At 37.7% G+C, this 14,385-nt stretch overlaps 1 protein-coding gene across 1 annotated transcript in view; it reads left to right on the forward strand.

The window, feature by feature from the left end:
* The window catches only part of LOC110588822 (meiosis 1 associated protein), a 48,956-nt gene that overhangs the window by 8,839 nt on the left and 25,732 nt on the right, over nt 1-14,385 (forward strand). The window contains exons 2-3 of the mRNA XM_021699215.1: nt 11,119-11,304; nt 12,812-12,980. Coding sequence (XP_021554890.1) covers nt 11,119-11,304; nt 12,812-12,980 — 355 coding nt within the window. The remainder of the gene's footprint in view (nt 1-11,118; nt 11,305-12,811; nt 12,981-14,385) is intronic.

Genomic DNA, 14,385 nt, shown 5'->3' on the forward strand with positions numbered 1-14,385 from the left:
TATATATATATATATATATATATATATATATATATATATATATATATGTTTTTAAAGATTTATTTATTTGAGAGAGAGAGAGAGAGAGCAGGGGCGGGCAGGCAGATCTAAAGGGAGAGAGAGAATCTCAAACAGACTCCCGGCTGAGCACAGAGCCTGACAGAGGGATCCATCCCACGACCCTGAGATCATGACCTGAGCCGAAATCAAGAGTTGGAGGTTTAACTGACTGAGCCACCTAGACACCCCCAGCTTATATTTAAAAAGATCATATACCAGGAATAAAAAAAAATGGTACAATATTAGGGAACCCATTAGTACAGTTTACTGTATTAATATATAAGAAAAAAATATGATCATGTTCATTTCTGTAAATACTGAAAAAAGCATTTAATAAAATGCAACATCCAGTCTTGTTTTTAAAAAACTCTAATAAAATAGGTATAGGTAACTATCCCTGAGCACAATATATGTTTATGACAGCTTAAGAATCAAATCATACTTAATGAAAAGACACTAAATATATTCCTGTGTTATCATCGCTATTATTTACAAGTATTCTGGAGATTTTCACTGATGCAGTTGCACAAGGGAAATAAATTAGAATATAAAAATAGGAAAAAAGGAGATAAAATGATTGTTATCTACAAATTAATGATGTCCAAAAGAATAAACTAGAAAATTATTTCAAACAGAGGACTCATGACAATAGTCTGGTACAAGGACTAATACAGATATTAAAACCCTTCATATATCCCAAACAACAAGTTTGAAGTTAAAGTGGCAGAAAAGATCTCATACAATAACCAAAATTATCAGATACTTAGGATTGAAATTAATAATATATGTGCAAGACTTATATGAATTAAAATACTATTGAGAAACACAAAAGAAGACTTGCACAAATTAAAAGTCATTAGTTTTGGGGAAGATTCAGACCAGAGAGATGTCCATTATCTCTAAATTAATCTGTAAATATAATGGAATTCCTGATAAAATTTCCAACAGGAAAACTGGACATCCTAATGACAAAGTTCAAGTTAGAAGCAAAAAAAAAAAAACCCCAAAATATAGCTAGGAACTATTAAATATTAAACATATTCAAGTGTGATACTGGAGATTGAAAAGATAGGGGAATGGAATATAAGTTAAGGTCCAGAAATAGACCCAAACATATGGGAGAATTTAGTATATAATAAAGATGGTATTTAACATTAATTGGAGTGGGGGGGGCGCCTGGGTGTCTCAGTCAGTTAAGCATCTGACTCTTGATTTCAGCTCAGGTCATAATCTCAGAGTTGTGAGATTGAGCCCCCTATCAGGTTCTGTGCTGGGGATGGAACCTGCTTAAGATTCTTTCTCTGCTCTCCTGCTGCCCCTCCCCACCTCTCTCTCCCTCTCTTAAATAAATTAATAAATTAATTTATAATATATATAATTTTAATTAATTAAAGTTAATTGAAGGGGCATCTGACTGGCTCAGTCAGAAGACCATGGGACTCTGGATGTCAGGGTTGTGAGTTTGAGCCCCATGTTGGGTGTAGAGATTACTAAAAATAAGTAAATGTAGAAAAAATTAAAAATTAAAAATATAATAAAATTTATTGGAAAAAATTTATCCAGTAAATGCTTGGGTCAACTGGATAGCCATGTAGGAAAAAAGTAAGTTAGATCCATACTCACTGATTACATCAGTATAAAGTCCAGATAGATCAAAGTTTTAAATGTAAAAATTGAAACTATGTAGGAGAAGAGACTATATCAGTCTGAGTTCAATCAGAAGAAGAGAAACCACACAGTGATTTAAACAAGGGAAGTTTATATGGAAAATTTTAACATCATTTAACATATTCAACTATGATAATAAAGCAACTGTAAGATATGAGAACTTTTTATGGTACCTTAGGGCTGAGGTAGTGATCTCCAGGAAGGACAAACTTGAAAAGTGGACTCCTTTCCCAAGGCTGGAGTTCACGACCAGTTGGAGAAAGTATAGTTGCAGCTGACTGGATGCAAAGAAGTTCACTGGTTATCCCAAGCCAGAGCTGGTCCATGGTTACTGGGAAAGCAGGATGCAATCTTCCAGGTGTAGGTGAGCTCTAATCAGTGACTGCGGCATAAGTGTGTAGAGTGGAGATACCAATATAGACAGGATGCCTGGAGCAGACAGCGCCCAGGTGGAAATTGCAGCATCACTGGGAGGGCCACGGGAGATAAACCTCTGAGGTGAACAGAGGGAGTGAGGCATTACTGCAGGCAGGAGACCTGAGGCAGTCTGTGTCAAGAGGCCTGCTGAGAGGTGATCACCAAGCCAAGGCCAAGAGGTTGCAGTGTCTTAGTCAGCTCAGGCTCTCATAACAACAAAATTCTATAAACTAGATGGCTTAAACAATACATATTTATTTTCTCAAAGTTTGGGAGACTAGAAGTTTGAAACCAGGGTGCAAGCATTGGCCAGGTCTTGTGAGAGCCCTCTTCTGGCTTGCAGACAGTAGATTTCTTGCTGTGTGCTCAGATGGCCTTTCCTCAGTGCATGTATGTGAAGAGAGAGAGAGAGCTCTGGTGTCCTTCCTCTTCTTAGAAGGTCACCATAGACTGCATCCTCATGACCTCATCTAAACCTAATTACCTCTCAATGGCCTCACTTAAATGCTACCACATTAGGAGTTAGGGCTTAACTATGTGAATTTTAAGGGAACATAAACATTCAGTCTGTAAAATCAAGGGCCTGCTAGTTTGGGGCACTATCTGCTAGTGTGGAGCACTATCAGATGTTCTCATACCCCATTGCTTTCAGCAAGAAAGCATCTTCCTCCTGCAGTGTTCTTCCAGTGCTCTCTACTCAAATCCTTAACATTGTGGTCCATGTAAAGGAGAAAGGTTAAAAGGGATTCTGTCCATTATTGCAGACATATATTGAAAGGTGAATTGGATCCTAGAGGCAATAAGTTGATAATTAGCTCACAGAGCATGGGGGAAAATATCAGAGTAAGAAAGGCTTTTCTAACCATAACACAAAACCCAAAATTCCAAAAGTAAAAGATTAATAAATTCAGCTGTAAAAAAAAAAAAAATCTGTGCTTGGAAAAAAAAAAAAAAAAAAAATGTTACATAATCACTAAGGTAAAGACCAATACTCCAATAGGAAATGAGAAATTACATACATAATTTTCAGAAAAAGAAATATAAATGACCCTTCAATGTATCAAAATATGTTCAATCTCACTTATAAAAGAAATGAAAAAGAAAACTTAAAGTACATTGAGATGCTATTATTTTTCACCTGTAGGATTACCAAAGTGTTGTTTTTTTTTTTAATAACATACTGTTCATGAGGTTTTAAAGAAATCGGCACACTTACATGCCATTTATGGGTGTATAAATTAACACAATTTCTATGGTGGGCAATTTGGTGACAGTATCACAATTTACATACCCTTTGACCTAGCAAGTCTGCTTTTAGGAACTTATCCTACAGATGTATTTTCATATGTGGAAAAATGACTTATGTATTATCATTTCAGCACTCTTTACAGTATCAAAAGATTGAAAGCAATCTAATGTCAATCAGTAGGGAATTGGTTAAATAAAATTATGTCCCATCCATTAATGGAATACTCTGTAGCTGTAAAAATTAAGACACTTTTGGGGCACCTAGGTGGCTCAATCAGTTAAGCATCTGCCTTCGGCTCAGATCATGATCCCAGGGTCCTAGGATGGAGCCCCACATCAGGCTTCCTGCTCAATGGGGAGCCTGCTTCTCTCTCTCCCTCTGCCCCTCTCCCCAGCTCGTGTGCTCTCTCTCTCTCTCAAATAAATAAAAAATCTTTTTAAAAAATTAAGACACTTTTTATCTATTGAATGAAATGATTGCCCAAGTACACTATGCAATAAAATCAAGATATAAAAGACTATCATAGTCTCTCTTATTTTGGCAAGAAGAACAAGTTTATCTTTTATATTTTCTTTCATGTAAAGAAAAAATCTCTGGGAAGATATCCAACAAGCTACCAATATAGATTGCCTCCAGGAAACCACTGGTTAGCTGAAGAATGAGTGGAAAGGTGATTTTTTTTTCCGCATATAATTTTACAACCTTTAAATTTTGAATCATGTGCATGTATTATATATTGAAAATAAATAAAAACAAAATATTGAAAATACATTTGTGCTAATAAAATGCAATTTATATATGGAGATTCTACGTAAATTTTTAATTTTTTATAAAAGTTTCTACTGATAAAAAGATTTTTGAAAATCAATGACCTAAACTATGTTCTAATTTTTTCATTTGATTCCCAGTGAGACATCAATCTGAGTTATCCTAAACTGCCGTAAGGAAGAAGAACACACTGGTACTAGATCTAGGGAGAGAGCATCCTCTAGGCATATTTGTACCACTAGTCTACAAAAAAAGCTGAAAGAAATGCAGTGAGGGTTCATCAGTCCTTACCCACCCATCCCAACTTCCACCTCTCTGTGCAAAGCCCATATAACTGAATCAGGGTCTCCACTCTGCACCTGGAAACCCACCCAGATATCTGAGACAAAGAACTTGAGTTTGTGATAGAATAACAACTCCAAACAATGTTGTAGGCAACTTCAGTACCTGATTCACTGGGCTACATTTCAACTCAGCAAATTCCTAAAGCACATTTGAATCTTCCACAATGGAAATCCCAAACTTTCCATCCAGGGGAGAGGGAGGAGAAGTTAGGACATTTGACTGCTCAGATTGCTGATTGCCGGTAGTGGTACAACTCCAGCTGAGAGACACCAGGCCTCGTCTTCCTACCACCTATTTTCTCCCTCTTTATCTAACAGCTCCCTATAGGTCCCTGACCCCACCTTTTAGATTTGGAACTCAAGTCTGAACTATTTACGCTGTTGCTGTATGGAATGTCGCCTCGGCAATTCATTAGAAAAAAAGCTAAGAATATAAGACTTTCTGTAGCATTCATCAGTCATCAACCTTTGATGTACAGAAATTGTTTCCCGGCCAAGATATATGAGCTCTTCACATTCTAGGCAATTAATGTTTCTGCAAAGCCTGCATTTTAAAATCACTTCCAGAATCAAAGTGAGTACCTGAGAGATCAGATACCACTTTCAAGGGATATAATACATAGTTATGTTTTAGCCTACTTTCTGTTTAGCTTGTTTCTGAATGATGTAATTTTTTAGATGAATTGGGTGCATGGCCTCTTGCTACAGGAGGTTATCAACCAGGAGTGTTCTCGAGCAGTAAGTGGCCCTATTATTTGATTAATGTAAGAAAGAACAGCTTAATTTCCAATATTTCCAAAACCATTGCATTTGGCAGAATTCTCCAATACTCAAATAGGCAATATTTTCAAGCCTTGTTAGAAGATCACTTCCTTTTCCTAAAGGTTATTGTAACCTCCTGGCAGAGACATCAGGAGGTCATCCTATTTTTTTTATTTTAATTACAGGAGATAAGTTAAGCTTTTTGTTTCAGTTTTCAAAATAGAAATGCGTTTTCTGATTTTAAAAAATATGTTTTCATTTTAGAAAACTTAAATGCAGAAAAGTATAGTCTTTTGATTATTGCAAAGTTGACTGTTGGAAACACACTTTTACTGTTGGTTCCTCCTAAAACACTACCAAAAAGAAAGTTGAGGAATTTTTTTAATAGCATTGAATCAGTTAAGATTAGGTTCAGCTGTGAGTCATAGAAACCCCAAAATAAAAGTGGCTTAAATAAGATATAAGTTTATTTCTCTCTCAAATAATTGTAGGCAATCTAGGGCTAGTGTGGCAACTCCATAATCAATAAGGAACCATGCTCCTCCTGGCTCGTTGCTCCACCATCTTACTACCATCTGCAACACAGCTACTATTTTGTAGGCCAAGTTGGCTATTCTTATGCTTGTGTTTCAGCAAGCAGGAAAGAGGAAAAGGAGAGCAAAGAGAAAGAGAATAATAAAGATTAGAGCAGAAATAAATGATATAGAAGCTAGGAAAACAATAGGACGGATCAATGAATCCAGGAGCTAGTTCTTTGCAAAAATTAATAAAATTGAGAAACCCTTAGCCAGACTTATCAAAAAGAAAAGAGAAAGGACCCAAATAAAATCACAAATGAGAGATGAGAAATAACCAACACCACAGAAATACAAACAATTATAAGAGAATATTATGAAAAATTGTTTGCCAACAAATTGGACAACTTGGAAGAAATGGATAAATTCCTAGAAACATATAAACTACCAAAACTGAAACAGGAAGAAATAGAAAACTTGAACAGACCTATAACCAGCAAAGAAATTGAAACAGTAATCAAAAATCTCCAAACAAAAGTCCAGGAACCAGATGGCTTCCCAGGGGAATTCTACCAAACATTTAAAGGAAAGTTAATACCTATTCTTTTCAAACTATTCCAAAAAATAGAAATGGAAAGAAAACTTCCAAAATCATTTTTTGAGGCCAGCACTACCCTGATACCAAGACCAGACAAAGACTCCACTAAGAAAGAGAACTACAGGTCAATATACCTGATGAACATGGATGCAGAAATTCTCAATAAAATACTAGCAAATAGAATCCACCCGTATACTGAAAGAATCATTCACCACAATCAAGTGGAATTTATTCTTGGACTGCAGGGGTGGTTCAGTATTTGCAAATCAACCAATGTGATACACCATATTAATAAAAGAAAGGATAAGAACCATATGATCCTTTCAATAGATGCAGAAAAAGCATTTGACAAAATACAACATCCATTCACGATTTAAAAAAAAAAATCAACAAAGTAGGGTTATAGGGAACAAACCTCAACATTATAAAGGCCATATACGAAAAACCTACAGCTAATATCCTCAGTGGGGAAAAACTGAGATATTTTCCTTTATGGTCAGAACAAGACAGGGATGTCCACTCTCACCCCCCACTCTCACCCCTGTTATTTAACATAGTACTGGAAGCCCTAGCCTCAGCAATCAGAAAACAAAAGAAATAAAAGGCATCCCAATTGGCAAGGAAGAAGTCAAGCTTTCACTATTTGCAGATGACATGATACTCTATACAGAAAATCCGAAAGACCCCACCAAAAAACTGCTAGAACTGATACACGAATTCAGTAAAGTCTCAGGATACAAAATCAATATACAGAAATCTGTTGCATTTCTGTATACCAATAATGAAACAGCAGAAAGAGAAGTCAAGGAATCAATCCCATTTACAGTTGCAGCAAAATCCATAAGATACCTAAGAATAAACCTAACCAAAGAGGTAAAATGTATGTACTCTGAAAACTTTAAAACACTGAAGAAAGAAATTAAAAATGACACAAAGAAATGGAAAGACATTCCATGCTCATGGACTGTAAGAACAAATACTTTTTTTTAAAGATTTTATTTATTTATTTGAGAGAGAGCACAAGTGGGGTGAGGGGCAGAGGCAGAAGCAGATTTCCCACTGAGCAGGGAGCCTGATGCAGGGCTCAATCCTGGGACTCCAGGATCATGACCTGAGGTGAAGGCAGATGCTTAACCAACTGAGCCACCCAGGCACCCTGGAAGAACAAATATTGTTAAAATGTCTGTATTATCCAAAGCAATCTACACATTGAATGCAATCCTTATCAAAATACCACCAGCATTTTTCACAGAGCTAGAATAAACCATCTTAAAATTTGTATAGAACCCCGAATAGCCAAAGCAATCTTGAAAAAGAAAAACAAAGTTGGAGGTAAAGTGGGAAAGCTAGGTTCTTGTCTCACAGAATCGAAGAATGAATCTCACAGACAAAAGAAGTGAGTAAAGCAATAGAATTTCATTAAGGATACAGAAAAAGCTCTCAGGAGTGAGAGGGATCCCGACAGGGTTGCCACTGCGGGCTTTTAGGGTTGGCCTTTTATAGAAAGCTAACCAGGGAATTTAAATCTTTTTGACTTCTCTACTGGCGGCACCATTGATTAAGGACTAGTGATAACATCTTTAATGGCTTATTTCTTTTTAGTGTCTGGTTATTTTCTTTTGACCACAGGAGACTGTCATAAATAAGACTTCCCCTTTGAACACCTAGGGCAGGGTGGCCTGGAGTGTTCCCTTATCTCTGGTTTCCTTATACCTCCACGTTTTTGGAATTTTTGTGAGCCTGACCACATAGCCCCCTTACCTATTTCTCCCTACCTAGCCCCACCTGTCCTTTCTCAGAGGCATCACCTTTCTGAACTTCAAATTATATTACAAAGCTGTAGTGATTAAGACAGTATGGTACTTGCATAGATCAATCGAACACCATAGAAAACCCAGAAATGAACCCATAAATATATAGGCAATTAATCCTCGACAAAGCAGGAAAGAATATCCAATGGAAAAAGACAGTCTCTTCAATAAATGGTGTTGGGGAAACTGGACAGCAACATGCAAAAGAATGGACTGGACCACTTTCTTATACCATACACAAAAATAAATTCAAAATGGATTAAAGACTGGGGTGCCCGGATTGGGCATCTGACTCTTGATCTCAGCTCGGGTCTTGCTCTCGACGTTGTGAGTTTGGGCCCTGAGTGGGGCCCCAAGCTGGGCATGGAGCCTACTTTAAAAAAAAAAAATGGATTAAAGACCTAAATGTGAGACAAGAAACCATCAAAATCCTGGAGGAGAACACAGGGAGTAACCTCTTTGACATTGGCCATAGCAGCTTCTTACTAGATATTTTTCCCGAGGCAAATGAAAAAAAAAAAAAAAAGAACCATTGGGACTTCAAAAAAAAAAAAAAAAAAAAAAAAAAAACCCTCTGCACAGTGAAGGAAACAATCAACAAAACTAAAAGGCAACCTTCGGAATGGGAGAAGATATTTGCAAATGACATATCTGAGAAAGGATTAGTATCCAAAATATATAAAGAACTCATAACTGAACACTCAAAAAAACAAAGAATCCTGTTAAGAAATAGGCTGAAGACATGAATAGACATTTTTCCAAAGACAACCAGATAGCTAACAGACACATGAACATCATTCATCATCAGATAAATACAAATTAAAACTACAATGAGATATCTCCTCACAGCAGTCAGAATGGGTAAAATTAACACAGGAAACAACAGGTTTTGGTGAAGATGTGGAGGAAGATGAACCCAATCTTGAACCCAATGCAACAATCTTGCATTGTTGGTGGGAATGCAAACTGGTGTAGCCACTCTAGAGAACAGTATGGAGGTTCCTCAAAAAGTTAAAAATAGAAATACCCTATGATCCAGCAATTGCACTACTAAGTATTTACCCAAAGGATACAAAAATACAGATTCAAAGGGATGCATGCACCCTGGTGTTTATAGCAGCATTATCAACAATAGCCAAATTATGGAAAGAGCCCAAAGGTCCATCAACTGATGAATGGATAAAGAAGATGTGATAGATATATATATATGGATATACAGTAATAACAATATAATATATATATATATATACCCAATGGAATATTAGCCATAAAGAAGAATGAAATCTTTTTTTTTTAAGATTTTATTTATTCACTTGAGAGAGAATGAGATAGAGAGCATGAGAGGGGGGAGGGTCAGAGGGAGAAGCAGACTCCCCGCCGAGCAGGGAGCCCGACGCAGGACTCGATCCCGGGACTCCAGGACCATGACTTGAGCCGAAGGCAGTCGCTTAACCAACTGAGCCACCCAGGCGCCCAAAAAAGAATGAAATCTTGCCATTTGCGAGGATGTGGATGGAGTTAGAGAGTATTATGCTAAGCAAAATAAGTCAGAGAAAGAGGAATACCATATGATTTCACTCCTATGTGGAATTTAAGAAACAAAACAGATGAGCAATGGGGGGTGAGGAGCAAACCATAAAACAGACTCTTGACTATAAAGAACAAACTGAGGATTGCTGGAGAGGAGATGGGGGGAGGGTTAAATGGGTGATGGGGCTTAAGGAGGGCACCTGTGATGAGCACCTGGTGTTGTATGTAAATGATGAATCACTAAATTCTACTCTTGAAATTAATATTACACTGTATGTTAACCAACTGGAATTTAAATAAAAAACTTCAAATAAATAAATAAATAAATAAGTGTGTCAGTCTTCAGATTCTTTTAGGGGGTATATGAAAAGAAATTTTTGAAGGCCACTAGCCTATGTGTATGGTCTCATTTGTTCTCATTTCTTTTTTTAGTAGGTTTCTTATCTTCCCATCTAAATTACAAATTATCTTTGTGTAAGAATTACATCCTATTTTTTGTGTTTTTCCCAGAAATTCAGGGAGAGGAGCATGTTAGCAAAGTAAGGAGCTGTGGAATTGAGTGGGGCAGGTGTTGACTTAAGTACCCTGGCAGTATTGCAGCTCATGCTCATGAATTTTATGTGTATTTTGCATATATTGCTCAGTTCTGCTCTTTGTCAGGGTGGTTTCCTCATCCCAAATATAATTCTTCCCCGCCCAACCCCCATCTGCTATTGATGCTTAGAATTCAAAGTGTCACATATTTTCATTCCACATTTATTCAAAATATATACATCCTTAGGAGAGGTGACATTGATATAGAATCAGATTAGATTAATTACTTCCTGATAGCAACTTTTTATAAAGGGAGGTGAGTTAGAACCAAGAGGTTTACATGTTGGATCCTTGAGCTGACTGCAGACTAAGCCAAGCATCTCTTCTTTACTGAAGTGATCCTGAGGAGCAGAGTGGGTAGGACCTTATCAGTTCTGAAATGATCAACCACATCAAAATCCTCATTTCTGGGAAGTAGAGAGGCTCCCAGTACCTAGACTGACTAAGAAATGAAGATAATATTTAAGAACTAGGCCTCCAGTTTGCAGACCACCCCAAAGTAAAACTCAGCAGTCACAACTGGACTTCCCTTTGGGTGAGTGAATGAGTTCAAACACTTCCTTTCCTGTTTCTGGTAACTCCACATAATCAAAGCCCTTTGGCTGCAAATTTTCTTTCTTCTGGTATAGGGAAGATTTTAGTGCAGTACCTAGAGCATAGTAGGCATCGAGTAGATGTTGGTCAAATGAACAAATCTGCAGGAAGGGAAGGGATCCCCGAGGAGTAATTGATAATGAAGTTAGACTGTCCATTAATCTGGAACCCAGGTCACTAAAGATCTTTGGTTCATTTTTCTCTGCAGCAAGTGAAAGGCAACTTTGCTAGGCTGCAGGCCTGCATCTCAGAACTCCGCATGTTCCAGAGAGAAGGCTGTTTCAGACCACCCGGCCCTTGTCTGCACCTGGCAGTACAGGATGGGCTCCAGCAGTTCAAACAGTATAGCAGACACGTGACCACAGGTGCATCTCTGAGCTACACTTCCCTAGAGGTAAGAGATACTGGTCTTAGGACTCTAAGCCCATTTCAGGCCATCTAGATGCTTCATTATTTATCATCCTTATATTGTTCTTTGTTTCATACACTTTGATGGTAATTTTCAAGGCTAGATTTTCATCTCTCTGCAGGCAAGAGATATGTTCCCTTTTTCCTGTAGCCTGTGCAGTTCTTAATACATATCTGGCATAGAGAGAAATGCTAAAAATATGGGCTGAAGTGAATTATAATGAAAAACTGAAATCAAAATAAAATCTGAATATGCCATCTGCCTCTGGATTTTTGGAACTTGTAAAGTAATTGTTAAACTGCCTAGATTAGTGCTGTATTTATATTTCCTGGGCAGGAATTTACATTTGTTCTTAATCAAATCTTGGCATCAAATTGAGTAAATTTTCTTGGACTCAGCAAATGTGCAGATTTAAAGATTGCTAAAATTCTAGTGCAGACCAAGACAATCTTAAAAAATATAAGTAAGTCATGTCTGGGTACTCCACTGGGTGCATGAGTGACTGAGTTAAAACACATTCAACCGCATGCATCAAACAGGTGCATTTTTTAAAATAACTGTGCTTTTATCTCCATCCTTCTTCATTAATCAAAAATATCCAAGCATTGGGGCACTTGGGTGGCTCAGTCAGTTAAGTGTCTGACTCTTGATTTCAGCTCAGGTCATGATCTCAGGATTGTGAGATGAAACTCTGTGTCGGGCTCCGTGCTGGTGGTGGAGCCTGTTTAAGATTCTCTCTCCGTCTCCCTTTGCACCTCCCCTCCATGTGCACACACATGCTCCCTCACTCTTTCTCTCTAAAAAAAAAAAATGTCAAAATGCAAGTGCAAAAAAGAATTGCATATATTTAATATTTGCCTTCCAGATTTTCAAATTCAAGACAAAACTACTAATGAAAACAGCATATTCATTCAGTTGAAATAAAATATTCAGATTATACACAAACACCTCAATATTCTTTCAGGTTAGATATATTGATCAAGAGTGAGTACATTTTAGAGTTAAGAAAGCAAAAGAAACAGCTCACCTGTATCCAGGTTGAACAAGGAGAGAAATCTATGTGGAAGTACCACCATGAGAAAAAAGCACAGAGGCCCTCTGATATTTAGTACACACTTAGTGGAATGTAAGGATTCTATTTCCTTTGTTGCCTTGTAAAATCAAAGCATTTTGAGCATGAGAGATGCTATCAGTGCTTCAAGCAATCTTAAAAAACTAAAACACAGGAATGTTTTCTCACTGGTCACTTTCTGGGGTAGGCCTTACCTGTTTGGAAGGGTCCTGTGATGATTTATCCCACCAGATCTCTCCCACCAGAATCTGTCAAATGAAGTTTGATTTGTAAGTTACCATGAAATCTTCTTCTTTGCTTCAAAGACAATAGCCACTGCCACAGACTTCTGCTGTGTCTATCCTCCAGATCTAACCTGCTATGTTCTTCACTCTGTACATTAGAGAAAGTAGACACATTGATTCTTGGATTTATTTCCAGATTACTGTTCTGACTTCCCAGCCTGGAAAAGAGGTGGTCAAACAATTGGAGGAAGGATTGAAAGATACAGACCTAGTCAGGGTCAGGAGACTTCAGGTGGTTGAGATCACAAAGGGAGTCCTTGAGTATATGGACTCAGTGTCCCCGGCTGAAGAGCCTAGCAGTGATGGTAAGAATTAAAGGAAAAGTTAAAAGGATTTTAATGAGTAGTCAAGAAGATTATTTTCCATGGTCTTTTTGTTCTTCAATGAAATGAAACCAACAGATTTTACTACAGTTCAGACAGGTGTTTCTAAGTGTATATATAGGCCTAACATATATTAAATATATATTTACTATTTTAATGGGATCATGACATCCATAATATTCTATAACCGTCTTTGTGCATTGGACAGCTGTCTGTGTTAGTATCTATAGATCTGTCTTATTTTTTACTGGCTACATGATTTTCTTACTGTGTGGTTGGACCATAGTTTGTTTAATCACTTATTAATGAACAATTTGGTTTATTACCCTTTGCTATTATAACCAATGCTGAATAAACAGACTTATATACAGGGCTGGTTTCATGGACTTATGACCAGTATAGTCACACAGGGCCTGTCATTCAGAAACACCCTATGCTTGGGATTTAATGCTTTTTGGTTGCTCTCTTTAAATTCTTAATAATTTTAACTTTGAATTTATATTTTATAAGTGAAGTTTTATGGAACAATGGAGGGTGTACCAGGGGATTAGAGTCTCAGCTCACACACGCCCTGCTCCTGTGTCCTTCCCACCTCCCCATAATGGGGTTCTCAGTTCCTAGCTTCCCAGCTCTGGTGTCCCCAACCTGCCTACCCCAACCCGGCAACCACTCGTGCCCAGGTCCCTGCCAAAAAATCCTACATAAATCACGAATAATTCTAAATTTCCTAGAACAGAAAATATTCGAACTGAGTCTTAAAGAACATATAGGAATTAGTCATGTAGAGGAAGAAGAAAAGAACACTCAAAAAGGAGACGTGGGAGCATGAGAAAGCAAGATTAATCAACTTTCAGGGAAGTGCCCATGGTTCCCTATGACTAGAGCAGGTCAGGCAGAAGCAGGAGTAAGTCTATAAAGGTAGGCAAGGATTTGATCAAGAAAGGCCATATATGCCATTCTAAAACATTTAGATTTCATTCTAAGGCAGTGGAAATTTATGAAAAGATTTTGGTCAAAGTTAAGGAGAGATTCCCAAATTATGGAGTTTAAGATATTTTTAACCAGTTTTAATTTATCCAACACTCAAGTTATGTTCACCCTTCAGCGGTCCTTTCTGGATGTATTGGCCCTCTCCGAGGCTATGCACATGGGAGGAGCCCCTGTTCTGATACCATTGATCTCTTCCTGGTCACACTTGGATAACCCACTAATTAGGTGAGAGAGTTAGAAACTAAGGGTGTGGGGGGTGCCTGGGTGGCTCAGTCGGTTAAGCGGCTGCCTTCGGCTCAGGTCATGATCCTGGGGTCCTGGGATCATGACCTGAGCTCCCTGCTCAGTGGAGAGTCTGCTTCTCCCTCTCCCTCTGCCTGCCTCTCTGCCTACTTGT

Source organism: Neomonachus schauinslandi, chromosome 10 (assembly GCF_002201575.2).
Source record: "Neomonachus schauinslandi chromosome 10, ASM220157v2, whole genome shotgun sequence".
NCBI lineage: Eukaryota > Metazoa > Chordata > Mammalia > Carnivora > Phocidae > Neomonachus > Neomonachus schauinslandi.